General features: G+C 50.6%; 1 protein-coding gene across 1 annotated transcript in view; it reads left to right on the top strand.

Moving 5' to 3' along the window:
- LOC135531041 (trinucleotide repeat-containing gene 6C protein-like) overlaps nucleotides 1–26,205 on the top strand; it is an 82,010-nt gene extending 55,805 nt beyond the window's left edge. Inside the window, 16 exon segments of the mRNA XM_064959180.1 lie at nucleotides 4,149–4,349; nucleotides 6,461–6,699; nucleotides 7,323–7,380; nucleotides 7,537–7,688; nucleotides 8,030–8,188; nucleotides 14,070–14,210; nucleotides 14,601–14,720; nucleotides 14,982–15,065; nucleotides 15,436–15,676; nucleotides 18,434–18,598; nucleotides 18,934–19,110; nucleotides 19,368–19,517; nucleotides 21,734–21,860; nucleotides 21,862–21,956; nucleotides 24,636–24,849; nucleotides 25,134–26,205. Coding sequence (XP_064815252.1) covers nucleotides 4,149–4,349; nucleotides 6,461–6,699; nucleotides 7,323–7,380; nucleotides 7,537–7,688; nucleotides 8,030–8,188; nucleotides 14,070–14,210; nucleotides 14,601–14,720; nucleotides 14,982–15,065; nucleotides 15,436–15,676; nucleotides 18,434–18,598; nucleotides 18,934–19,110; nucleotides 19,368–19,517; nucleotides 21,734–21,860; nucleotides 21,862–21,956; nucleotides 24,636–24,849; nucleotides 25,134–25,509 — 2,699 coding nt within the window. The 3' untranslated portion in view covers nucleotides 25,510–26,205.
- Nucleotides 26,206–27,735: the final 1,530 nt, after the last annotated feature.

Below are 27,735 nucleotides of genomic sequence, written 5' to 3'. Positions count from 1 at the left end.
GGGGAGGAGGAGGGGGAGGGGGAGGGGGGGGGGAGGAGGGGGAGGGGGAGGGGGGAGGGGAGGGGGAGAGAGGGGAGGAGGGGGGGAGAGGGGGGAGGAGGAGGGGGAGAGAGGGAGGGGGGAGGAGGGGGGAGAGGAGAGGGAGGAGGGGGAGAGAGGGGGGGAGGGGAGGGGGGGGGGAGAGCGGAGGAGGGGGGGAGAGAGGGGGAGCGGAGGAGGGGGGGGGGAGAGGAGGGGGAGAGGGGGGGAGCGGAGGAGGAGGGGGGGGAGCGGAGGGGAGGGAGGAGGAGAGGGGAGAGAGGAGGGGAGGGGAGGGAGGGAGGAGGGGGGGGAGAGGGAGCGGAGGAGGAGGAGGAGGAGGGGGAGAGATGGAGCGGAGGAGGGAGGGGGGAGAGAGGGGAGCGGAGGAGGAGGAGGGAGCGGAGGAGGAGAAGGGGGGAAGAGAGGGAGCGGAGGAAGAGGAGGGGGCGGAGGGGGAGCGGAGGAGGAGGGGGGGGTGGTGCGGAGGAGGAGGGGGGAGAGAGGGAGCGGAGGAGGAGGGGGGGAGAGAGGGAGCGGAGGAGGGGGGGGTGCGGAGGAGGAGGGGGGAGAGAGGGAGAGTTTAGATCCCCTGCTGGTTCTGGCTAGTCACTGCCCCATATGCTGCTCTTTTATGCACCACAATCAACCATGCAACACAAAATAATACAATACAAGTTTTGTGTCCATACAGTATACACTGAAATATGTCTTTAGTTTCCTTCACTCCTTTCCCACATAACCCTGATACTTAAAATGACAAGCTATTTATTTCTTTAACATCAGTGGTCATGACGGAAAGGAGATGAGGAGATAATCATAACTGAGAGAGTGAAATCTGATCCAGGAAGTAGACCTCTTGGAGCAATAGACAAACTGGCACAGGCAGAGATGGGGCTGCCTGACTCTCAGCCAGGCCAACTGGTTACTACGGACAGGGCCAAGAGTTAAACGGCCTCCTCTGTCCTGGACTGGCCAAGGTCCAGCCTGTCCTGCATAAAGGGGCATTGTAGAAAGCAGGAAAAGGTTAGGAATGGTACATTTTAGCAATATGATTTTCTTAGATGTTTTTGTTACATTGTGACTGTTTAAACTTAGATTTAGAACAAGGATGCACACAATGTTGAAATTGACAATACATGCTTTTTGTTAGGTGTATGAATGCCAGTGCAGGGGGTTTCTCCTGTAGGATCAAAAACAAATCACATGCGCTGAACACAACAGGTGTATGTAGATCTTACAGTGAAATGCTTACATTATATTAGGTAGCATTGTTTAAAGTGGCTAGTGATATATTTTACATCATTTCCCATCAATTCCCATTATTAAAGTGGCTGGAGTTGAGTCAGTGTGTTGGCAGCAGACACTCAATGTTAGTGGTGGCTGTTGAACAGTCTGATGGCCTTGAGATAGAAGCTGTTTTTCAGTCTCTCGGTCCCAGCTTTGATGCACCTATACTGACCTCGCCTTCTGGATGATAGCGGAGTGAACAGGCAGTGGCTCGGGTGGTTGTTGTCCTTGATGATCTTTATGGCCTTCCTGTAACATCGGGTGGTGTAGGTGTCCTGGCGGGCAGGTAGTTTGCCCCCGGTTATGCGTTGTGCAGACCTCACTACCCTCTGGAGAGCCTTACGGTTGTGGGCGGAGCAGTTGCCATACCAGGCGGTGATACAGCCCGCCAGGATGCTCTCGATTGTGCATCTGTAGAAGTTTGTGAGTGCTTTTGGTGACAAGCCGAATTTCTTCAGCCTCCTGAGGTTGAAGAGGCGCTGCTGCGCCTTCACGATGCTGTCTGTGTGGGTGGACCAATTCAGTTTGTCTGTGATGTGTATGCCGAGGAACTTAAAACTTTACTACCCTCTCCACTACTGTTCCATCGATGTGGAGTGTTCCCTCTGCTGTTTCCTGAAGTCCACAATCATCTCCTTAGATTTGTTGACGTTAAGTGTGAGGTTATTTTCCTGACACCACACTCCGAGGGCCCTCACCTCCTCCCTGTAGGCCATCTCGTCGTTGTTGGTAATCAAGCCTACCACTGTTGTGTCGTCCGCAAATTTGATGATTGAGTTGGAGGCGTGCGTGGCCACGCAGTCGTGGGTGAACAGGGAGTACAGGAGAGGGCTCAGAACGCACCCTTGTGGGGCCCCAGTGTTGAGGATCAGCGGGGTGGAGATGTTGTTGCCTACCCTCACCACCTGGAGGCGGCCCATCAGGAAGTCCAGTACCCAGTTGCACAGGGCGGGGTCGAGACCCAGGGTCTCGAGCTTGGAGGGTACTATGGTGTTAAATGCTGAGCTGTAGTCGATGAACAGCATTCTCACATAGGTATTCCTCTTGTCCAGATGGGTTAGGGCAGTGTGCAGTGTGGTTGAGATTGCATCGTCTGTGGACCTATTTGGGCAGTAAGCAAGTTGAAGTGGGTCTAGGGTGTCAGGTAGGGTGGAGGTGATATGGTCCTTGACTAGTCTCTCAAAGCACTTCATGATGACGGAAGTGAGTGCTACGGGGCGGTAGTCGTTTAGCTCAGTTAGCTCAGCTTTCTTGGGAACAGGAACAATGGTGGCCCTCTCGAAGCATGTGGGAACAGCAGACTGGGATAGGGATTGATTGAATATGCCCGTAAACACACCAGCCAGCTGGTCTGCGCATGCTCTGAGGGCGCGGCTGGGGATGCCGTCTGGGCCTGCAGCCTTGCGAGGGTTAACACGTTTAAATGTTTTACTCACCTCGGCTGCAGTGAAGGAGAGTCCTCATGTTTTCGTTGCAGGCCGTGTCAGTGGCACTGTATTGTCCTCAAAGCGGGCAAAAAAGTTATTTAGTCTGCCTGGGAGCAAGACATCCTGGTCTGTGACGGGGCTGGTTTTCTTTTTGTAATCCGTGATTGACTGTAGACCCTGCCACATACCTCTTGTGTCTGAGCTGTTGAATTGAGATTCTACTTTGTCTCTATACTGACGCTTAGCTTGTTTGATTGCCTTGCGGAGGGAATAGCTGCACTGTTTGTATTCGGTCATGTTTCCGGCCACCTTGCCCTGATTAAAAGCAGTGGTTCGCGCTTTCAGTTTCACGCGAATGCTGCCATCAATCCACGGTTTCTGGTTTGGGAATGTTTTAATTGTTGCTATGGGAACGACATCTTCAACGCACGTTCTAATGAACTCGCACACCGAATCAGCGTATTCGTCAATGTTGTTGTCTGACGCAATACGAAACATATCCCAGTCCACGTGATGGAAGCAGTCTTGGAGTGTGGAATCAGATTGGTCGGACCAGTGTTGGACAGACCTCAGCGTGGGAGCTTCTTGTTTTAGTTTCTGTCTGTAGGCAGGGATCAACAAAATGGAGTCGTGGTCAGCTTTTCCGAAAGGAGGGCGGGGCAGGGCCTTATATGCGTTGCGGAAGTTAGAATAGCAATGATCCAAGGTTTTGCCAGCCCTGGTTGTGCAATCGATATGCTGATACAATTTAGGGAATCTTGTTTTCAGATTAGCCTTGTAAAAATCCCCAGCTACAATGAATGCAGCCTCAGGATGTATGGATTCCAGTTTGCAAAGAGTCAAATAAAGTTCGTTCAGAGCCATCGATGTGTCTGCTTGGGGGGGAATATATACGGCTGTGATTATAATCGAAGAAAATTCCCTTGGTTGATAATGCGGTCGACATTTGATTGTGAGGAATTCTAAATCAGGTGAACAGAAGGATTTGAGTTCCTGTATGTTTTTGTGATCACACCACGTCTCGTTAGCCATAAGGCATACGCCCCCGCCCCTCTTCTTACCAGAAAGATGTTTGTTTCTGTCGGCGCGATGCATGGAGAAACCAGCTGGCTGCACCGACTCCGATAGCGTCTCTCCAGTGAGCCATGTTTCCGTGAAGCAATGGGGTTTCCCGCCATTTTAGGTAGGGGTAGAGTGACTATGCATAGATAATAAACAGTGGGAGGGGCAGCCATTTGATTAATTTTTCAGCCGTCTTATGGCTTGGGGGTAGAAACTGATAAGGAGCCTTTTGGACCTATAACATGTGAACAAAATGGACCTAAGGTTCCTGAGCAAGAGTTTGTTTTGGGTCCGTTCTTTGTACTGTTATCCAATCCACGTGTGCCCTTATCAAAGTCATCCTGTTCCTAGGCTGGGGGGAGCCTTCCAGTGCCCACCCCAAACCAGAGCCCTCCTGGGGGGAGCCTGCTCCCCCTCTGGTCAGCGTGGACAACGGGACCTCCGCCTGGGGGAAACCCACCGGGAGCCATGGGGGCTGGGGTGTGGGTGACAACAGCCCTGAACCCTACCGACGGGGCAACCCACCCCTTGGATCTGCACCTTGCAAACCAGGTGAGAAGGAGACTAGTACTTTTTATAGATTAGATCAGACATTTCCTGATTAATCGAAATTGCTGATGTTTTTACTATGGCTGGGACCTCATGACATTACAAAATGTTTAACATTTGAGTCATTTAGCAGACACTCTTATCCAGAGCAACTTACAGTAACTATTAGGTTTAAGTGCCTTGATCAAGGGCACGTCAACAGATTTTGCACCTAGTCGGCTCAAGGATTCAAACCAACAACCGGCAGGGTACGCAACCTGCAGACACTAGACAGGCTACTAGACACTAGACCTCTAGGCTACCTGGCTACCTGCAGACACTCTAGGCTACCTGCAGACACTAGGCTACCTGCAGACACTAGACCTCTAGGCTACCTGCAGACACTAGACCTCTAGGCTACCTGCAGACTACCTGCAGACACTAGACCTCTAGGCTACCTGCAGACACTAGACCTCTAGGCTCCTCTAGGCTACCTGCAGACTACCTGCAGACACTAGACCTCTAGGCTACCTGCAGACACTAGACCTCACTAGGCTACCTGCAGACACTAGACCTCTAGGCTACCTGCAGGCTACATTGCGTGCTGATAGAATCATGAGAATCACAATACATATCCTATGTGTAATACGAATTGATACTGTGATTTTATTGCGTTTCGATGTTCCTAACATATTGCTCACCATATGTCTGCTGCAGAGGAACAGGAAAGCCATGAGAAAACACGTTTTGATCAGTCATGGAAATATAATTGCTGAAAACAAATTGACTCCCTATTTAGTATGCAGCTACACTGACCTCTGGTGGCAGGCTGAATACACAGAATGTATTCTCCAGTAGTCTTTCAATACGAACTTTACCAGTGCATGGCTGTGCTATACTAAAATAATTCTAAATCAACTGACAATTCAAATACCCCAATGTGGAGGAACCAATACAAATACCCCACTGTCAGAACCAATACAAATACCCCACTGTCAGAACCAATACAAATACCCCACTGTCAGAACCAATACAAATACCCCACTGTCAGAACCAATACAAATACCCCACTGTCAGAACCAATACATATACCCCACTGTCAGAACCAATACATATACCCCACTGTCAGAACCAATACAAATACCCCACTGTCAGAACCAATACAAATACCCCACTGTCAGAACCAATACAAATACCCCACTGTCAGAACCAATACAAATACCCCACTGTCAGAACCAATACAAATACCCCACTGTCAGAACCAATACAAATACCCCACTGTCAGAACCAATACAAATACCCCACTGTCAGAACCAATACAAATACCCCACTGTCAGAACCAATACAAATACCCCACTGTCAGAACCAATACAAATACCCCACTGTCAGAACCAATACAAATACCCCACTGTCAGAACCAATACAAATACCCCACTGTCAGAACCAATACAAATACCCCACTGTCAGAACCAATACAAATACCCCACTGTCAGAACCAATACAAATACCCCACTGTCAGAAAATACCCCAATACAAATACCCCACTGTCAGAACCAATACAAATACCCCACTGTCAAACCAATACATATACCCCACTGTCAGAACCAATACATATACCCCACTGTCAGAACCAATACAAATACCCCACTGTCAGAACCAATACAAATACCCCACTGTCAGAACCAATACAAACCCCACTGTCAGAACCCAAATACCCCACTGTCAGAACCAATACAAATACCCCACTGTCAGAACCAATACAAATACCCCACTGTCAGAACCAATACAAATACCCCACTGTCAGAACCAATACAAATACCCCACTGTCAGAACCAATACAAATACCCCACTGTCAGAACCAATACAAATACCCCACTGTCAGAACCAATACATATACCCCACTGTCAGAACCAATACATATACCCCACTGTCAGAACCAATACATATACCCCACTGTCAGAACCAATACATATACCCCACTGTCAGAACCAATACAATACCCCACTGTCAGAACCAATACAAAAATATTCTGTCATAATCAGTGGCAGCTGGTGACTTAAAACATTGTGGAGGATTGTGGATGAAAATGAATTTGAAAAGATAGTAACACAACATTTCCTCCTCTCCCTCTGCAGCCCCCAAATCTATGCAAGACGGCTGGGGTGGCGGAGGTGGCGGGGAGGACATGGGTTTGTCTGGGGGCCAGTGGGACCCTGACGACGGGGACATGTGGAGCAGCCAGGCCTCCCAGGAGAGCAACTCCTGGGGCAACAGACCCAGGAAGGCCCCACCCAAGGGGAAGATTCCGGGCAAGCAGGAGGAAGCCTGGATCATGAATCGCCTGATCAAGCAGCTGACAGACATGGGCTTCCCTGTGAGTGCTGCTACCTGCTACTACCTCTGGAGTCAAACTCCACACTGATGTAATCTGTATACTTAGAAATCTGATGATAATATAACATGCCATATAGCAGACGCTTTAATACAACAGTGAATGCATTTATTTTGTTAGCCCCCGCGGGAATCAAACCCGCCTTCCTGGCGTGGCTATAGCTCCATGTTCCCGCCTTCCTGGCGTGGCTAGCTCCATGTTCCCGCCTTCCTGGCGTGGCTAGCTCCATGTTCCCGCCTTCCTGGCGTGGCTAGCTCCATGTTCCCGCCTTCCTGGCGTGGCTAGCTCCATGTTCCCGCCTTCCTGGCGTGGCTAGCTCCATGTTCCCGCCTTCCTGGCGTGGCTAGCTCCATGTTCCCGCCTTCCTGGCGTGGCTATAGCTCCATGTTCCCGCCTTCCTGGCGTGGCTATAGCTCCATGTTCCCGCCTTCCTGGCGTGGCTATAGCTCCATGTTCCCGCCTTCCTGGCGTGGCTAGCTCCATGTTCCCGCCTTCCTGGCGTGACTATAGCTCCATGTTCCTACCAACTGAGCCACACAGGACCGCACGTACACATGCATGTTTGTGAGATATTTCTGCTGACAGCTGTTTGTGTGTGTGTCCAGAGAGATCCAGCCGAGGAGGCTCTGAAGAGGAACAACATGAACCTGGACCAGGCCATGAGTAAGTCTCTTCTCCCAGTCTTCAATACACTATGTTAACTCCTTGTTCCTGATGCAGTCCATATCACTGTCACTGACTGTATCAGTGTTGGTGATATCCCTGTGTTCTCTCACTGCTCTCTGTTTGCCACTACTCTCGCTACTCTGTCTCTCTCAGGTGCTCTGTTGGAGAAGAAGACGGAGCTCGACAGGCGGGGGATGGGCATGTCCGACTACAACAACTGTCTGATCAACAAGGGGCCAATGGGCTGCCGGCCTCCCCTCCACTCCAAAGAGTCCTCCTCAGATCGCTCCCCTTTCCTCGACAAGGTAATGACCCCTGACCCACTCCCCAACATCACACACTCCTATATTGTCCATGGGTTCTTCAATGAGAAGATGCTGTATAGCCAGGGCAGACTAGTGTTCTGGGGAACCATGGAAAATAACTTATCAAGGAATCAAAAAATATATATTTTTAAAAAGCGAACAATATAATACTGTACATCACACTGTTGTGTAACTCACTCAATAGTGTGTTTGTTCTATTCTTCACTAGTTGTGAGGGTACAGATTCTGTTCTGAACAGGGCAAGGTTCAGTTTCTATGTATCCACCCATTGAGAGTGTAATGGTGACGCTCTCCCTCTGTGGCTGTCTGTGTGGGCGCAGGACGGTGTTGGTAGCCTGGTGGAGGACGTCCATACCTCCTCACCGTTTATGCCTTGTTCCCCCGGCCCCCTCGGTCCTGAAACTCCCTCCCTGCCTCTATCCAGCCAGGGCCTGGGCGGCCCACAGGGCCTAGCCATGCAAAACTTGAACAACAGACAGGTAGGCAGCACACTGTCTACGGCTATGTGGGGTTTAGACAGCAGACAGGCAACAGACAGGTAGGCAGCACACTGTCTACGGCTATGTGGGGTTTAGACAGCAGATAGGCAGGCACACACTGTCTACATCTATGTGGGGTTTAGACAGCAGATAGGCAACAGGCAGGTAGGTAGCACACTGTCTACGGCTATGTGGGGTTTAGACAGCAGGTAGGTAGCACACTGTCTACGGCTATGTGGGGTTTAGACAGCAGGTAGGCAGCACACTGTCTACGGCTATGTGGGGTTTAGACAGCAGACAGGCAACAGACAGGTAGGCAGCACACTGTCTACGGCTATGTGGGGTTTAGACAGCAGACAGGCAACAGACAGGTAGGCAGCACACTGTCTACGGCTATGTGGGGTTTAGACAGCAGACAGGCAACAGGCAGGTAGGCAGCACACTGTCTACGGCTATGTGGGGTTTAGACAGCAGACAGGCAACAGGCAGGTAGGCAGCACACTGTCTACGGCTATGTGGGGTTTAGACAGCAGACAGGCAACAGACAGGTAGGCAGCACACTGTCTACGGCTATGTGGGGTTTAGACAGCAGACAGGCAACAGGCAGGTAGGCAGCACACTGTCTACGGCTATGTGGGGTTTAGACAGCAGACAGGCAACAGACAGGTAGGCAGCACACTGTCTACGGCTATGTGGGGTTTAGACAGCAGACAGGCAACAGACAGGTAGGCAGCACACTGTCTACGGCTATGTGGGGTTTAGACAGCAGACAGGCAACAGGCAGGTAGGCAGCACACTGTCTACAGCTATGTGGGGTTTAGACAGCAGACAGGTAGGTAGCACACTGTCTACGGCTATGTGGGGTTTAGACAGCAGATAGGCAACAGGCAGGTAGGCAGCACACTGTCTACGGCTATGTGGGGTTTAGACAGCAGGTAGGTAGCACACTGTCTACAGCTATGTGGGGTTTAGACAGCAGACAGGCAACAGGCAGGTAGGCAGCACACTGTCTACGGCTATGTGGGGTTTAGACAGCACAGCAGGGTAGGCAGCACACTGTCTACGGCTATGTGGGGTTTAGACAGCAGACAGGCAACAGACAGGTAGGCAGCACACTGTCTACGGCTATGTGGGGTTTAGACAGCAGACAGGCAACAGACAGGTAGGCAGCACACTGTCTACGGCTATGTGGGGTTTAGACAGCAGACAGGCAACAGGCAGGTAGGCAGCACACTGTCTACGGCTATGTGGGGTTTAGACAGCAGACAGGCAACAGACAGGTAGGCAGCACACTGTCTACGGCTATGTGGGGTTTAGACAGCAGACAGGCAACAGGCAGGTAGGCAGCACACTGTCTACGGCTATGTGGGGTTTAGACAGCAGACAGGCAACAGACAGGTAGGCACACTGTCTACGGCTATGTGGGGTTTAGACAGCAGATAGGCAACAGACAGGTAGGCAGCACACTGTCTACGGCTATGTGGGGTTTAGACAGCAGACAGGCAACTGTCTACGGTCTATGTGGGGTTTAGACAGCAGGGCAACAGACAGGTAGGCAGCACACTGTCTACGGCTATGTGGGGTTTAGACAGCAGACAGGCAACAGACAGGTAGGCAGCACACTGTCTACGGCTATGTGGGGTTTAGACAGCAGACAGGCAACAGGCAGGTAGGCAGCACACTGTCTACGGCTATGTGGGGTTTAGACAGCAGACAGGCAACAGACAGGTAGGCAGCACACTGTCTACGGCTATGTGGGGTTTAGACAGCAGACAGGCAACAGACAGGTAGGCTAGGTGGGGTTTAGACAGCACACTGTCTACGGCTATGTGGGGTTTAGACAGCAGGCAACAGACAGGTAGGCAGCACACTGTCTACGGCTATGTGGGGTTTAGACAGCAGACAGGCAACAGGCAGGTAGGCAGCACACTGTCTACGGCTATGTGGGGTTTAGACAGCAGACAGGCAACAGGCAGGTAGGCAGCACACTGTCTACGGCTATGTGGGGTTTAGACAGCAGACAGGCAACAGGCAGGTAGGCAGCACACTGTCTACGGCTATGTGGGGTTTAGACAGCAGACAGGCAACAGACAGGTAGGCAGCACACTGTCTACGGCTATGTGGGGTTTAGACAGCAGACAGGCAACAGGCAGGTAGGCAGCACACTGTCTACGGCTATGTGGGGTTTAGACAGCAGACAGGCAACAGGCAGGTAGGCAGCACACTGTCTACGGCTATGTGGGGTTTAGACAGCAGACAGGCAACAGACAGGTAGGCAGCACACTGTCTACGGCTATGTGGGGTTTAGACAGCAGACAGGCAACAGACAGGTAGGCAGCACACTGTCTACGGCTATGTGGGGTTTAGACAGCAGGTAGGTAGCACACTGTCTACAGCTATGTGGGGTTTAGACAGCAGACAGGCAACAGGCAGGTAGGCAGCACACTGTCTACGGCTATGTGGGGTTTAGACAGCAGACAGGCAACAGACAGGTAGGCAGCACACTGTCTACGGCTATGTGGGGTTTAGACAGCAGACAGGCAACAGGCAGGTAGGCAGCACACTGTCTACGGCTATGTGGGGTTTAGACAGCAGACAGGCAACAGACAGGTAGGCAGCACACTGTCTACGGCTATGTGGGGTTTAGACAGCAGACACTGGCAGACAGCAGGTAGGCAGCACACTGTCTACGGCTATGTGGGGTTTAGACAGCAGACAGGCAACAGGCAGGTAGGCAGCACACTGTCTACGGCTATGTGGGGTTTAGACAGCAGGTAGGTAGCACACTGTCTACGGCTATGTGGGGTTTAGACAGCAGGGCAACAGGCAGGTAGGCAGCACACTGTCTACGGCTATGTGGGGTTTAGACAGCAGACAGGCAACAGGCAGGTAGGCAGCACACTGTCTACGGCTATGTGGGGTTTAGACAGCAGACAGGCAACAGACAGGTAGGCAGCACACTGTCTACGGCTATGTGGGGATTAGACAGCAGACAGGCAACAGGCAGGTAGGCAGCACACTGTCTACGGCTATGTGGGGTTTAGACAGCAGACAGGCAACAGACAGGTAGGTAGCACACTGTCTACGGCTATGTGGGGTTTAGACAGCAGACAGGCACACTGTCTACGGCTATGTGGGGTTTAGACAGCAGGTAGGCAGCACACTGTCTACGGCTATGTGGGGTTTAGACAGCAGGTAGGTAGCACACTGTCTACGGCTATGTGGGGTTTAGACAGCAGACAGGCAACAGGCAGGTAGGGCTAGCACAGACAGGCAACAGACAGGTAGGCAGCACACTGTCTACGGCTATGTGGGGTTTAGACAGCAGACAGGCAACAGGCAGGTAGGCAGCACACTGTCTACGGCTATGTGGGGTTTAGACAGCAGACAGGCAACAGGCAGGTAGGCAGCACACTGTCTACGGCTATGTGGGGTTTAGACAGCAGACAGGCAACAGACAGGTAGGCAGCACACTGTCTACGGCTATGTGGGGTTTAGACAGCAGACAGGCAACAGACAGGTAGGCAGCACACTGTCTACGGCTATGTGGGGTTTAGACAGCAGACAGGCAACAGACAGGTAGGCAGCACACTGTCTACGGCTATGTGGGGTTTAGACAGCAGACAGGCAACAGGCAGGTAGGCAGCACACTGTCTACGGCTATGTGGGGTTTAGACAGCAGGTAGGTAGCACACTGTCTACGGCTATGTGGGGTTTAGACAGCAGACAGGCAACAGGCAGGTAGGCAGCACACTGTCTACGGCTATGTGGGGTTTAGACAGCAGGTAGGTAGCACACTGTCTACGGCTATGTGGGGTTTAGACAGCAGACAGGCAACAGACAGGTAGGTAGCACACTGTCTACGGCTATGTGGGGTTTAGACAGCAGGTAGGTAGCACACTGTCTACGGCTATGTGGGGTTTAGACAGCAGGTAGGTAGCACACTGTCTACGGCTATGTGGGGTTTAGACAGCAGAGAGGCAACAGGCAGGTGCCATAAGCAGAATTGGGGGTAATGTGTAGTTGAATGAAAGACTGCTAGGAGAAGATAGGAGTCTGAGAAGAGGAAGGTCTGGTTGGCACACTGATAGGCAGAGAGGACTGGTTGGCACACTGATAGGCAGAGAGGACTGGTTGGCACACTGATAGGCAGAGAGGACTGGTTGGCACACTGATAGGCAGAGAGGACTGGTTGGCACACTGATAGGCAGAGAGGACTGGTTGGCACACTGATAGGCAGAGAGGACTGGTTGGCACACTGATAGGCAGAGAGGACTGGTTGGCACACTGATAGGCATAGAGGACTGGTTGGCACACTGATAGGCAGAGAGGACTGGTTGGCACACTGATAGGCAGAGAGGACTGGTTGGCACACTGATAGGCATAGAGGACTGGTTGGCACACTGATAGGCAGAGAGGACTGGTTGGCACACTGATTGGCAGAGAGGACTGGTTGACACTGATAGGCAGAGAGGACTGGTTGGCACACTGATAGGCAGAGAGGACTGGTTGGCACACTGATAGCCAGAGAGGACTGGTTGGCACACTGATAGGCAGAGAGGACTGGTTGGCACACTGATAGGCAGAGAGGACTGGTTGGCACACTGATAGGCAGAGAGGACTGGTTGGCACACTGATAGGCAGAGAGGACTGGTTGGAACACTGATAGGCAGAGAGGACTGGTTGGCACACTGATAGGCAGAGAGGACTGGTTGGCACACTGATAGGCAGAGAGGACTGGTTGGCACACTGATAGGCAGAGAGGACTGGTTGGCACACTGATAGGCAGTGAGGACTGGTTGGCACACTGATAGGCAGAGAGGACTGGTTGGAACACTGATAGGCAGAGAGGACTGGTTGGCACACTGATAGGCAGAGAGGACTGGTTGGCACACTGATAGGCAGAGAGGACTGGTTGGCACACTGATAGGCAGAGAGGACTGGTTGGCACACTGATAGGCAGAGAGGACTGGTTGGCACACTGATAGGCAGAGAGGACTGGTTGGCACACTGATAGGCAGAGAGGACTGGTTGGCACACTGATAGGCAGAGAGGACTGGTTGGAACACTGATAGGCAGAGAGGACTGGTTGGCACACTGATAGGCAGAGAGGACTGGTTGGCACACTGATAGGCAGAGAGGACTGGTTGGCACACTGATAGGCAGAGAGGACTGGTTGGCACACTGATAGGCAGAGAGGACTGGCTGGCACACTGATAGGCAGAGAGGACTGGTTGGCACACTGATAGGCAGAGAGGACTGGTTGGCACACTGATAGGCAGAGAGGACTGGTTGGCACACTGATAGGCAGAGAGGACTGGTTGGCACACTGATAGGCAGAGAGGACTGGCTGGCACACTGATAGGCAGAGAGGACTGGTTGGAGCACTGATAGGCAGAGAGGACTGGTTGGCACACTGATAGGCAGAGAGGACTGGTTGGCACACTGATAGGCAGAGAGGACTGGTTGGCACACTGATAGGCAGAGAGGACTGGTTGGCACACTGATAGGCAGAGAGGACTGGTTGGCACACTGATAGGCAGAGAGGACTGGTTGGCACACTGATAGGCAGAGAGGACTGGTTGGCATACTGATAGGCAGAGAGGGAGATGGATGGATGGACGGACGGACTGGCAGGGGACAGACAGAGCTAGAGGGAGCCTGTATTTAAGTTTAGATTTTTCACTGGGGTTTTGTCTAGCCTGTTAAATCTTGTTGGACTTTTTATGAATCTAAATGAAAGTTTATTGTTTACAGTAACGTGGCTGTAAACGGTTCAGAGACATGCAGACTTGCAGTTCTTCTTCAACAGTGCAGAATAGTGGGTCCCTATCATCATGCTGTTCCACCCTGGTTTCCACCTCCCTCTCCTCCCTCCCAGATGCAGAGTGGAATGTTGGGCTGTAGCGGTGCAGCACAAGCCCGGGCCATGCAGCAGCCTCCTCCTCAGCTGCCAGTGCCGCCTCTCGGCTCCTCCCAGCCTAGTCTACGCGCTCAAGTGCCTCAGTTTCTCTCCCCTCAGGTACACACACACAACATGGACCAGGGTTATATTCATTATGGGAAAACTGTAAAACGGTTTTCAACGGACAATGAAAGTGAGAGGTTGTTATTAGACAAGTTCAGGTAGGGAGGGATCCTTGTTTGGATTCATTGTCTCGTATTTAGTGCCTAATGAATACGACCTGGGGAATAGCACACACCTCTCAGCCCCCTCCAAGTATCTCCCCTCACTCACACACACATACACGAACACACTTGCAATCATATATAGAATCATACACACACACACATTTTTCAGCTCCCCTCAGCATAGTTTACGTGCATAAGCGCCTCAGTTCTGTCTAGCGTTTTTTCTCGTACTTAGTTTATGGTTTCTAAAACCGAATCTTTTGGTCTCTCTCTTGTCCAGGTTCAAGCACAGCTCTTACAGTTTGCAGCAAAAAACATTGGTCTGAATCCTGCACTTTTAACCTCACCAATAAACCCTCAACATATGACCCTTTTGAACCAACTATACCAGCTGCAACTGGTGAGTCCTCTTCTGGTCTCCTCTCAGTTTACTTTAGGACTCCTCCATATAAACACTATGCAGATACACTCTGTACACGCTTATATCATACACTTCTCCACTGCCTCGTTGCCTTAGAGATGTGAAAAACCCTTGGGTTTTGACTGATCGCATTCTGTAGCAACCAGAAAATGGTGTGTGTGTGTGTGTGTGTGTCCGCACGTGCATATTTCTGTACATATGTGTCTGTAGATTTGTGTGTAAACGTGTAATCCTCTGCAGGCGTACCAGCGTTTACAAATTCAACAGCAGATGTTGCAGGCGCAGCGTAATGTTTCTGGTCCCATCCGACAGCAGGAGCAGCACGTGAGTGTCCCTCTGTGTCCCTCCCTCTCAAATACAGCCCACTAGTTTCACCCATCTCTGCCTGTCATATCTACTGATCCTGAACCCGGCCAGGCCTCATACTGGGGTAAAACCCAAACGTTTTACCATTCTACTATAGCAGAGGGGGTGTATGTGCTTTGCAGACATACCTGGGTTCCTAGCCTGGTGAATTTGAGAACCTGGGTGGTTAATCCCTAGTAGAAGCAGATGTTGTATGTTATAAGGGGCTGTACTTGCCATTCACTCGACAACTGTCCCATTGAATTTTTTCCTGTGTTCTCTGCTGGCTCACAGATAAACTGACCACCAGCTTTGTGTCTTTCTCTGATGTCACTTCCTCTTCCTGTAGGTTGCACGTACAATCAATAACATGCAGCAGCAGATCCAACAGCACCAGAGACAGCTGGCCCAGGCCCTGCTGATGAAACAGCAGCAGACCCTCGGCTCCCTCTCCTCCTCCGGCCTGCACCACGGCCAAGGCAAATCAGCCCTGGACTTGTTCCCAGGCCACCCCCAGGCTCCGGGCCTACCCGACCTGCAGACCAAAGAGCAGCAGTCGTCCCCCAACTCCTACAGCCCCTACCCTCTCTGTGAGTGGGAACTCTGTTCCACAATGTGCATGACACATACAGTGGGGAGAACAAGTATTTGATACACTGCCGATTTTGCAGGTTATCCTACTTACTAAGCATGTAGAGGTCTGTAATTTTTATCATAGGTACACTTCAACTGTGAGAAACGGAATCTAAAACAAAAATCCAGAAAATCACGTATGATTTTTAAATAATTAATTTGCATTTTATTGCATGACATAAGTATTTAAGTACATAAGTACATCAGAAAAGCAGAACTTAATATTTGGTACAGAAACCTTTGTAATTACAGAGATCATACGTTTCCTGTAGTTCTTGACCAGGTTTAAACACACTGCAGCAGGGATGTTGGCCCACTCCTCCATACAGACCTTCTCCAGACCCTTCAGGTTTCGGGGCTGTCACTGGGCAATACGGACTTTCAGCTCCCTCCAAAGATTTTCTATTGGGTTCAGGTCTGGAGACTGGCTTGGCCACTCCAGGACCTTGAGATGCTTCTTACGGAGCCACTCCTTAGTTGCCCTGGCTGTGTGTTTCGGGTCGTTGTCATGCTGGAAGACCGAGCCACGACCCATCTTCTATGCTCTTACTGAGGGAAGGAGGTTGTTGGCCAAGATCTCGCGATACATGGCCCCATCCATCCTCCCCTCAATACGGTGCAGTCGTCCTCTCCCCTTTGCAGAAAAGCATCCCGAAAGAATGATGTTTCCACCTCCATGCTTCACAGTTGGGATGGTGTTCTTGGGGTTGTACTCATCCTTCTTCTTCTTCCAAACACGGTGAGTGGAGTTTAGACCTCTTTTTGTCTCATCAGACCACATGACCTTCTTCCAATCCTCCTCTGGATCATCCCGATGGTCATTGGCCAACTTCAGACGGGCCTGGACATGCGCTGGCTTGAGCAGGGGGACCTTGCGTGCGCTGCAGGATTTTAATCCATGACGGCGTAGTGTGTTACTAATGGTTTTCTTTGAGACTGTGGTCCCAGCTCTCTTCAGGTCATTGACCAGGTCCTGCCGTGTCGTTCTGGGCTGATCCCTTACCTTCCTCATGATCATTGATGCCCCACGAGGTGAGATCTTGCATGGAGCCCCAGACAGAGGGTGATTGACCGTCATCTTGAACTTCTTCCATTTTCTAATAATTGCGCCAACAGTTGTTGCCTTCTCACCAAGCTGCTTGCCTATTGTCCTGTAGCCCATCCCAGCCTTGTGCAGGTCTACAATTGTATCACCTGATGTTCTTAAACAGCTCTCTGGTCTTGGACATTGTGGAGAGGTTGGAGTCTGTTTTATTGAGTGTGTGGACAGGTGTCTTTTATACAGGTAACAGGTTCAAACGGGTGCAGTTAATACAGGTAATGAGTAGAGAACAGGAGGGCTTCTTAAAGAAAAACTAACAGGTCTGTGAGAGCCGGAATTCTTACTGGTTGGTAGGTTTTCAAATACTTATGTCATGCAATAAAATGCAAATTAATTACTTAAAAATCATACAATGTGATTTTCTGATTTTTGTTTTAGATTCCGTCTCTCACAGTTGAAGTGTAGCTATGATAAAAATTACAGACCTCTACATACTTTGTAAGTAGGAAAACCTGCAAAATCGGTAGTGTATCACATACTTGTTCTCCCCACTAGTAGTTCCACTTTGGGCTCTTGTCAATTTGGGACAGTTGTTGATGTAACAGGGGCTTTATAAATACATTTGATTGATTGATAGCAGGACAGGGACTGGGAATATCATCATTGTTACAGGTCCCAGACCTGTGTGTGCCCTTTCTAAACAGATCATCTTTCTGGTCAATATCTGTCTGTGTTCAAATACAGCTGTTGGGACTTGCTCAGTGTCTAACAGATATCCTGTGGCAAAGGCATTATGATTAATTGTAGTTCTATAAAGAACCATAGCAACAAAGTGCAAAACAAGAAACGAGTGATTCATCCTTAATGCTTTATTGACTTGTTTTGTCTGGTGTTACCTCTCTGCCTGTCTCCCTCTCTGCCTGTCTCCCTCTCTCTGCCTGTCTCCTCTCTCTGCCTGTCTCCCTCTCTCTGCCTGTCTCCCTCTCTCTCTGCCTGTCTCCCCCTCTCTCTGCCTGTCTCCCCCTCTCTCTGCCTGTCTCCCCTCTCTCTGCCTGTCTCCCCCTCTCTGCCTGTCTCCCCCTCTCTCTGCCTGTCTCCCTCTCTCTGCCTGTCTCCCCTCTCTCTGCCTGTCTCCCTCTCTCTGCCTGTCTCCCTCTCTCTCTGCCTGTCTCCCGCTCTCTGCCTGTCTCCCTCTCTCTCTGCCTGTCTCCCGCTCTCTCTGCCTGTCTCCGCTCTCTCTGCCTGTCTCCCTCTGCCTGTCTCCCTCTCTCTGCCTGTCTCCCTCTCTCTGCCTGTCTCCCGCTCTCTCTGCCTGTCTCCCTCTCTCTGCCTGTCTCCCTCGCTCTCTGCCTGTCTCCCTCTCTCTCTGCCTGTCTCTCTCTCTCTCTCTCTGCCTCTCTCTCTGTCTCTCTGCCTGTCTCTCTGCCTGTCTCTCTGCCTCTCTCTCTGCCTCTCTCTCTGCCTCTCTCTCTCTGCCTCTCTCTCTGCCTGCCTCTCCTCTCTCTCTGCCTGTCTCCCTCTCTCTGCCTGTCTCCCTCTCTCTGCCTGTCTCTCTGCCTCTCCCTCTCTCTGCCTGTCTCTCTGCCTGTCTCTCTGCCTCTCTCTGCCTGTCTCTCTGCCTCTCTCCCTCTGAATGCCTGTCTCTTTGTCTCTCTCTCTGCCTCTCTCCCAGCTGGACTGAATCCTAACATGAATGTAACCTGCATAGAGGTGGGAGGCCTGTCCATGAAGGAGCTTCCCCAGCCCCAGTCTCGCCTCTCCCAGTGGACACACCCCAACTCCATGGACAGCCTCTCTGGAGGCTCATCCTCTCTGGAGCCCAACCTGAACAAGCACGGTACAAACTGTTGGGACAATACAGATTTAATGAACTCTACTGAGCTGGACTGAGTAGAACTGGGGGATATGAAAGGACCATGGTGTATGACACTCAGTTGGCAGCTTCAGAACGGAGTTGTCCTCTTGGGTTTTCAAGTGGAACCTTGACATTTCCATCTCAATGCTACTATATGTTCTAGGAAAGGGGAAGGGGATACCTGGTCAGTTGTACAACTGAATGCATTCAACCCCTCCTGTATTGGTTTCTATTAAACCTGACTAAGTATTTCATTCTCTAGTTCTAATTTATATTGTACTTAACCAACTTCCTGCTTCCCCTCTTGTCTCTGGCAGGTTCCAGCCTGGGCCCTCCCGGGAAGCCCCCCCAAATGGAGGATGGGTACAGCCCCTACGGCATGATGCCTGTCTCCGAGACCCCCACCAACCCCCTGGTGCCCCCAGACAGCTGGAGCCAGGGCAAGAGCCCCAACGACAAGATGGTCAACGGCGCCAACATCACCTGGCCTCCAGGTCAGTTAGTTGGCTAGTTAGACTGGGATGGTGGAAAACAGTCCTGGACAGCTACAGTGACTGCTTACTGTCCAGCCAAAACATATTCACCTAATATGATGATCATGGAACTAATGTAGCCAAATGAGTTCTGTTTTCAAGAGAATTTGTTTCATTGCAAGCACCACCTTTTGTATTTTTGTATTTTGTACATTACTGAACCAGGTAGTCATGTAAATGAATGAGAGGAATGACAATTGTAATACTTCCTCCTCCAGAGTTCTGCCCAGGCGTGCCCTGGAAGGGCCTGCAGAACATCGACCCAGAGAATGACCCCAACATGACCCCGGGGAGCGTGCCCAGCGGCCCCACCATCAACACCAACATCCAGGACGTCAACCGCTACCTGCAGAGAGACCGCAGCGGAGGTGAGGACGGAGGATGAGGGAAACAGAGAGGGAGGGTGAGGGAGATGTGGAGAAGGAAGGGAGAGAGGGGGAGGTGAGAGACAGGGGAGGTGAGAGACAGGGGAGGTGAGAGACAGGGGAGGTGAGAGACAGGGGAGGTGAGAGACAGGGGAGGTGAGAGACAGGGGAGGGGGAGGTGAGGACAGGGGAGGTGAGAGACAGGGGAGGTGAGGGAGACAGGGGAGGTAGGGGGAGGTGAGAGACAGGGGAGGTGAGAGACACAGGGGAGGGGGTGGAGAGACAGGGAGGTGAGAGACAGGGAGGTGAGGTGGAGACAGGGGAGGTGAGGGACAGGGGGTAGGTGGAGAGGGACAGGGGAGGTGAGAGACAGGGAGGTGAGAGACAGGGGAGGTGAGAGACAGGGGAGACAGGGGTGGTGAGGACAGGGGAGGTGAGAGACAGGGGAGGTGAGGTGGAGACAGGGGAGGTGAGAGACAGGGAGGTGAGGACAGGGGGAGGTAGTGGTGGAGAGGGACAGGGGTGGTGAGAGGGACAGGGGAGGAGGGGAGGTGAGGGAGAGGGAGGTGAGGGGGGGAGAGGGACAGGGGTGGTGAGGGACGGGGAGAAGGACAGGGGAGGTAGGGGGGGAGAGGGACAGGGGAGGTGAGGGTGGAGAGGGGGGGGAGGGGAGAAGGGGAGGTGAGGGTGGAGAAGGGCAGGAGAGGTGAGGGGGGGAGGGGACAGGAGAGGGACAGGGGGAGAAGGACAGAGGGGGTGGAGGGAGGGACAGGGGGGTGAGGGAGGGGGAGAAGGACAGGTGGGAGGAAGGGAGGGGAGTGTTCATGTTCTAAGTAGTCTTATACATACGTAATGACGGTGCTCTCCCTCTGGTAGACTTGGTCTTGAGGGGAGAGGAGAGCTGGGGGTCTGAGATGACCTGAATCATTCAAAGAAAACTGCTGCGGGCAAAATCCGATACTGTGCCTGCAATGTGTCCCAATGGGTTGGAGAGACTGATTCTCTGTAACAGTTCAGTCACTGGAGGAGCCTGCTTTTTCTCTTCTGGTCCTGCTGCTTCTTCACTTAACTGCATGTACAATCTGACACTCGTATATCTACACTACTAGGTCATCTTATTCCCAACACTTTGAACTCTCCCATATCACACAGCCACAGAGCACCACAGCTGTTCAGTCATCCACTTTCATTTATTCTGTTTCTTTATTAGATTCTCTCTCTTCCATTCCCTTCTTCTGTTTTTGTTTTGCTGGATGCGATGCCCCCATAGGCTCCTCCCCCACCTCATCTCAGAACGAGGCCCTGCCCCCCTCCACCGATTGGCCAGTCAGTGCCTACTCTAGCTCGTTCAGTCTATCGTCCCCGGAAACGGACGACCCAGGTACACAGTTTGTCGGAGTAGGCGGAAGTCGCCTCTAACCGCTGATACAGGGTCAAATGTTATGTCCTACCATATTCCCTGTGGTTATGTTTAGGTGATATGATAATCTGGTCCTAGATCTGTGGGTAGGGGTGACTTCCGCTTTGAGCTAGTTTGTCCCCCTGCCCCCATCAGTGTTGATGTCTCTGGTGGCTCAGTATCTGGTCCAGAGGAGGACCCCATCCTTACCATCACATCTGTTTTGTGTGCCCTTCCCTCATTAGTTGTACCCCTCATACATCTTCCCTCTGGTGGTGTTGATGTATCCCCACCCCTGTGTGTAGCATGGGGGGGGGACTGGGAGGAGGGTGTATATAGTATAGTTCTAGTCTATCTGTGTTCCTGGCCTGATCTGTCCCATACCGTGAGGCATGGACTGAGACTGACCCTGGGCTGTACTCCTTACTGTGTGTGTGTGTGTGTGTGTGTGTGTGTGTGTGTGTGTGTGTGTGTGTGTGTGTGTGTGTGTGTGTGTGTGTGTGAAGTCTAGCTGTATTCCTGATCTGTCCCATACTGTGAGACATGGACTGAGACTGACCCTGTGCTGTACTCCTTACTGTGCAGTCTGGGACTGTGTGTGTGTGAAGTCTACCTGTGTTTACGCCCATTTTTGGTTCAACACATCCAGGAAAAGCAGAATGATTGCTCTGCTCTACCGTCAACAACCCCTCTCCCAGGGTATTATTCTGACTAGTGTTTTGGGTTGTTTAGTTCCCTGTGTGTTGTTGATAGAAGAATGCCAGGTATCTCCAATTGTTGCCAAGCAATCAATGTGTTTCTTTTCTTCTCTCTCTTTCAGGTAAATTGTCGGACATGAAGTCCACCTGGTCCCCGGGGCCCATCTCCCACCCCTCCCAGGTCTCTCTGTCCCATGAGTTGTGGAAGGTCCCCCAGGGGCCCCGTAGTAACACAGCCGCCCCCACACGGCCCCCCGGGCCTCACCAACCCCACCAAGCACTCCTCCACCTGGGGAGGCAACTCCCTGGGCCTGGCCCAAGGCTGGAGCAGCTCCTACTCCTCAGGTAAATCAAATTATATTTGTCAAATAGAGTGACTATGGTAATAAACAGTGAGTAGCAGCAGTGTACATGTAGGTCGGGGTAGAGTGACTATGGTAATAAACAGTAAGTAGCAGCAGTGTACATGTAGGTCGGGGTAGAGTGACTATGGTAATAAACAGTAAGTAGCAGTAGAGGGGTAGAGTGACTATGCATGGTAATAAACAGTAAGCAGTGTACATGTAGGTAGGGGTAGAGTGACATGCAGTGTAAACAGTGAGTAGCAGCAGTGTACATGTAGGTAGGGGTAGAGTGACTATGCATGGTAATAAACAGTGAGTAGCAGCAGTGTACATGTAGGTAGGGGTAGAGTGACTATGCATGGTAATAAACAGTGAGTAGCAGCAGTGTACATGTAGGTAGGGGTAGAGTGACTATGCATGGTAATAAACAGTGAGTAGCAGCAGTGTACATGTAGGTAGGGGTAGAGTGACTATGCATGGTAATAAACAGTGAGTAGCAGCAGTGTACATGTAGGTAGGGGTAGAGTGACTATGCATGGTAATAAACAGTGAGTAGCAGCAGTGTACATGTAGGTAGGGGTAGAGTGACTATGCATGGTAATAAACAGTGAGTAGCAGCAGTGTACATGTAGGTAGGGGTAGAGTGACTATGCATGGTAATAAACAGTGAGTAGCAGCAGTGTACATGTAGGTAGGGGTAGAGTGACTATGCATGGTAATAAACAGTGAGTAGCAGCAGTGTACATGTAGGTAGGGGTAGAGTGACTATGCATGGTAATAAACAGTGAGTAGCAGCAGTGTACATGTAGGTAGGGGTAGAGTGACTATGCATGGTAATAAACAGTGAGTAGCAGCAGTGTACATGTAGGTAGGGGTAGAGTGACTATGCATGGTAATAAACAGTGAGTAGCAGCAGTGTACATGTAGGTAGGGGTAGAGTGACTATGCATGGTAATAAACAGTGAGTAGCAGCAGTGTACATGTAGGTAGGGGTAGAGTGACTATGCATGGTAATAAACAGTGAGTAGCAGCAGTGTACATGTAGGTAGGGGTAGAGTGACTATGCATGGTAATAAACAGTGAGTAGCAGCAGTGTACATGTAGGTAGGGGTAGAGTGACTATGCATGGTAATAAACAGTGAGTAGCAGCAGTGTACATGTAGGTAGGGGTAGAGTGACTATGCATGGTAATAAACAGTGAGTAGCAGCAGTGTACATGTAGGTAGGGGTAGAGTGACTATGCATGGTAATAAACAGTGAGTAGCAGCAGTGTAAAAACAAAGGGGGGATCAATGCAAATAGTCAGTGTCTATTTGATTAGCTGTTAAGTAATTGGATGGGGAGGATGGCGACTTGCTGACTGACTGGATAAATGAATTGACTGACTGGGTTTTGGTCCAACCAGTGCAACCAGTTGATCAGTTATGAAGTTCACGTAACAGCTGTCTTACTCTCCAAAAAATGTAGTGTATTTGTTGTGCTTGCCATAAAAACTGCAGCCCTCATAAATGTTCAGTTAGAGTAGAAGATCACTGAAGGTCAGGTTCTAGAGGTGTTGTGATACAGACTAAATGTCAGGTTCTAGAGGTGTTGTGATACAGACTAAATGTCAGGTTCTAGAGGTGTTGTGATACAGACTAAATGTCAGGTTCTAGAGGTGTTGTGATACAGACTAAATGTCAGGTTCTAGAGGTGTTGTGATACAGACTAAAGGACGGGTTCTAGAAGTGATACAGACTAAAGGACAGGTTCTAGAGGTGTTGTGATACAGACTAAAGGACGGGTTCTAGAAGTGATACAGACTAAAGGACAGGTTCTAGAGGTGTTGTGATACAGACTAAAGGCCAGGTTCTAGAGGTGTTGTGATACAGACTAAATGTCAGGTTCTAGAGGTGTTGTGATACAGACTAAATGTCAGGTTCTAGAGGTGTTGTGATACAGACTAAAGGCCATGTTCTAGAGGTGTTGTGATACAGACTAAAGGCCAGGTTCTAGAGGTGATACAGACTAAAGGCCAGGTTCTAGAGGTGATACAGACTAAAGGCCAGGTTCTAGAGGTGATACAGACTGAAGGCCAGGTTCTAGAGGTGTTGTGATACAGACTAGCGGTCAGGTTCTAGAGGTGATACAGACTGAAGGCCGGGTTCTAGAGGTGTTGTGATACAGACTAAATGACAGGTTCTAGAGGTGTTGTGATACAGACTTAAGGTCAGGTTCTAGACGTGCATGTTGTAGCCTTGCAGGCAGAGACTAGGTGCCCTTTTGGTACAGCCAAGGCGGTCTAGACAACGCCCCGAGAATGCCTTGTTGTGGTTGAACGCACCTCTCTTGATCAACTGACACTGTGGTTTACCTAAACTACAGAGCGTACTGCTTAGAATCCACCACCCATCTTACTAACTGACTGTCCTAGCTCCTTGGAGAATCCATTTGACATTGTGACGACATGGTGTTAGATGTAGCGCAATTCTGCATTTTAGGTTTATTTAGCTTTCCTCCCTCTATCCCCCTCTTCTCTCCTTCTCCATCCCCGTCTTCTCTCCTTCTCCTCCCCCTCTTCTCTCCTTCTCCATCTCCGTCTTCTCTCCTTCTCCTCCCCCTCTACTCTCCTTCTCCATCTCCGTCTTCTCTCCTTCTCCTCCCCCTCTTCTCTCCTTCTCCTCCCCCTCTATCCTTCTAGCAGCTACCACATGGAGTACAGACAGCTCCAACAGGACCAGTAGCTGGTTGGTCCTGAGGAACCTCACTCCCCAGATAGACGGCTCCACCCTGCGGACGCTATGCATGCAGCACGGCCCCCTCATCACATTCCACCTCAACCTGACCCAGGGCAACGCATTGGTGCGCTACAGCTCCAAGGAGGAGGCCGCCAAGGCCCAGAAGTCCCTGCACATGTACGGAGATGTTGTTGGCACTTTTCCTGCCCCTCTTACTGCTCAAAGGCAGAAACACTTAAGTCATGTCAATTGTCAGGTGTGAAAGGACTTAGAACTGGGAGAACTTGGAAAGCTTAGAATTTGGAAAAATGAGAACTTAGAGAGATCTTTTAGTGGGTGCCCAGCCTGCTTCCACAAAGGGTAGAAACAGTATCTATTCCATCACACGTGGTGTATGAGAATGGCCACTTCAACGAGGCTAACTAAATAACACCTCTCTGTTTGTCTCTCTTCCTGTCCAGGTGCGTTCTGGGTAACACCACCATCCTGGCAGAGTTTGCTGGGGAGGAAGAGGTCCAGCGCTTCTTTGCACAGGGCCAGCAGCTCGCCTCAACTTCCAGCTGGCAGGCTGACCCAGGTGTCAATCAGACGCGGATGGGTGGTTCCGGGCCCAGATCCTCGCACCCCATTGGCCACCCCCACTGGAACTCTGGCGGCAGCAGTGGCAGCATGGGAGGAGGTGGAGCCAAGACGGGCGGAGATCTGCTCTGGGGGGGCGTGCCCCAGTACTCCAGCCTATGGGGACCGCCCAGCGGAGAGGAGGGGCGGGTCATGGGGAGTCCTACTCCAATCAACACGCTGCTGCCTGGGGACCTGCTGAGCGGGGAGTCCATGTAGGACCACGTCACAGAGCTCCATGCTAGAAAAAGGAGGAATGGAATACTACACAGTAATACATATATACATGTATACAAACAGAAGAGCAAAAACCAAGCAAATCATTGTGGTGATAATCAGTGTGGGTGGGATGATCGAGGGACAGACTTGAGGAGGACGAGGTGACTCTTCTGTGTCCACGCTGCTCACCCTCTTCCAATTTTTCTGTTTGTTTAAAAATAAACATTTCATTTTAGATTTGTTTGGCGAGAGGCTCTGGTTACAGTGTTTTAAGTTTGGACTTTCGGAAAAGCACGAGTATGCCTTTGACTCAACCAACAAAGGAAGAGAAACATTTGAACTTTACTCTGAGAACTATTTGTCATGTGAAACGTGTTTTAGACTAACTGCTTCAAACAATGAGCTGCCATCTTCAAAACTCCCATAATCCCTTGCTGCATGGCAGCAGTCAATCCACACCTCAGAGAAACCATAGATACACGTCATTCCCAAAGCCCATCCCCTTCCTGTCGGGAAGGTTCCAGAACTTTCTACCAGTCCGGAATTTCTCTTGTTTGTTTTTTCTCAGCACTAATTTCTAGCCTTAACCTCCCCCCTGGCCTCGTTCCCCTCCTTTATTCACTGATTCTCATTCACTCTGTACTTACTGAAGAAAACGTACTGAGAATTGCACACTCATTTCTGAGCCAGCGAAAACCGAGGGAGAGGATGTGCTTGTGAGAGACTGAGGCCACAGCAGCTCTCGACTGGAATCCTCGGCGGTCACAAGCATATTATTCAGTCCCCACCACTCTTAAAGGGATTGATGATGCAAACGCAAAGATCTTCGCCTTGTTCATTTTAAAGCCATTTTTGTCATGGAGGAGTTTTGTTTCCCCGTAACCATTCGCAAAATAAGCGGAGAAATATGACTCCAGTGTGTGAATATTTCCGGGGCGTGTGTTTACATGTGTGTATGACCGTCTTGTTGAAGTCTAGTAACCACTGCTCTATGGAACTGTAACGAAACACTTGTTTTGAAATGCACCTCAACTCGTTTAAGGACGAACTTGTGGTCTGGTTCCCCCCCTTTCTGTGACTGTGGAAGACCTCAGTCGTTACCGTGGTCCACTAATCTCTCCTTTACACCAACACACCATTTCAAGTGACGTGCAATATAAGCCACAGACTACTCTCTACTACCGTCCACACCAAGTACTCAAAGGGTTTCTCTCACAAACCTCTTTCAAGAGCAGAGACAGAATCAGCAAGGACTCTCTATATCCATGCCCCCTGGGTGTGTGAGCTGGCTGGACCTACTTATCCGTGAAACACAAGGATATACAACAAGCACTTGTTATTCAGACTAGGTCTTTCTAATCCAGCCTCACAGTGACGGACTAGAGGGGCACAGGGGTAAGGAAGGGGGTGTATGGGGCATTATACCAAAACGAGACTTGTTCCTTATCTACCCACAAGACGAAACCATGCATTTTTTTCTTTCCATTGTTGTATTTGGTACAAAAAAGTATGGAACAAATATATAACTGCTTTATAAAAAGAGGTGGTTTATCATAGCACTTAGCAAAGAGCGTCAAGCTCCTTCACTTCAATGCCAACGAATCAGAAGAGGAGAAGCGTGTGACACTGAAAAACTCTAGGAAAAAAAACAACAAAAAAACAAGCAATCTACTACAACGTGGCTTCTGTGTAACTCTTTATGAACTGTAACACAACTGAAAATAGTTTCACATCTTTCATATTGTTTTTTTATTTTAAACCTTCCCTTTCTCGCTGCCTGTGTGTGGTACCAGGAACCTTTCTGAAATGGTAGCAAAATGAAGGGATGGAAATGAAAGAAAGACTTTGGGCACTATCGGGTGTGAGACCCCGAAGCACTCGCCTATTTTCCCTTTCACTCTATCAAAGTAAATATCACTGTTACATGACTGAAAATCTTTAGCCTTGTTGTCTGGAGACGCAACTAGATGCTGCGGAAATGTTCTGGAGATGGATTCTGCAGGGGGATCGTCATTTTCTCTCTGTCTTCTCAACCTTTTCACAAGCCCTGCCAACCTGTATGATCGTGTGGCCATTGAGTGCCTGCCTGCTGCGGAGGGGGTGGACTTCATAGAAGCTCCACACCAGGCCTCTGCAGCAGCTCTCACCCCACCTTCCCCTCTCCATCCCTGGGGAGCCTCACAGACTGGTTCCCCCAGGGACCTCCCGGGCCTCTGGTGCCCAAGA

This window comes from Oncorhynchus masou, unplaced genomic scaffold, assembly GCF_036934945.1.
Source record: "Oncorhynchus masou masou isolate Uvic2021 unplaced genomic scaffold, UVic_Omas_1.1 unplaced_scaffold_1499, whole genome shotgun sequence".
Classification (NCBI taxonomy): domain Eukaryota; kingdom Metazoa; phylum Chordata; class Actinopteri; order Salmoniformes; family Salmonidae; genus Oncorhynchus; species Oncorhynchus masou.
Note: the sequence above shows the minus strand (reverse complement) of the source record. Positions and strands in the feature narration are given on the sequence as shown.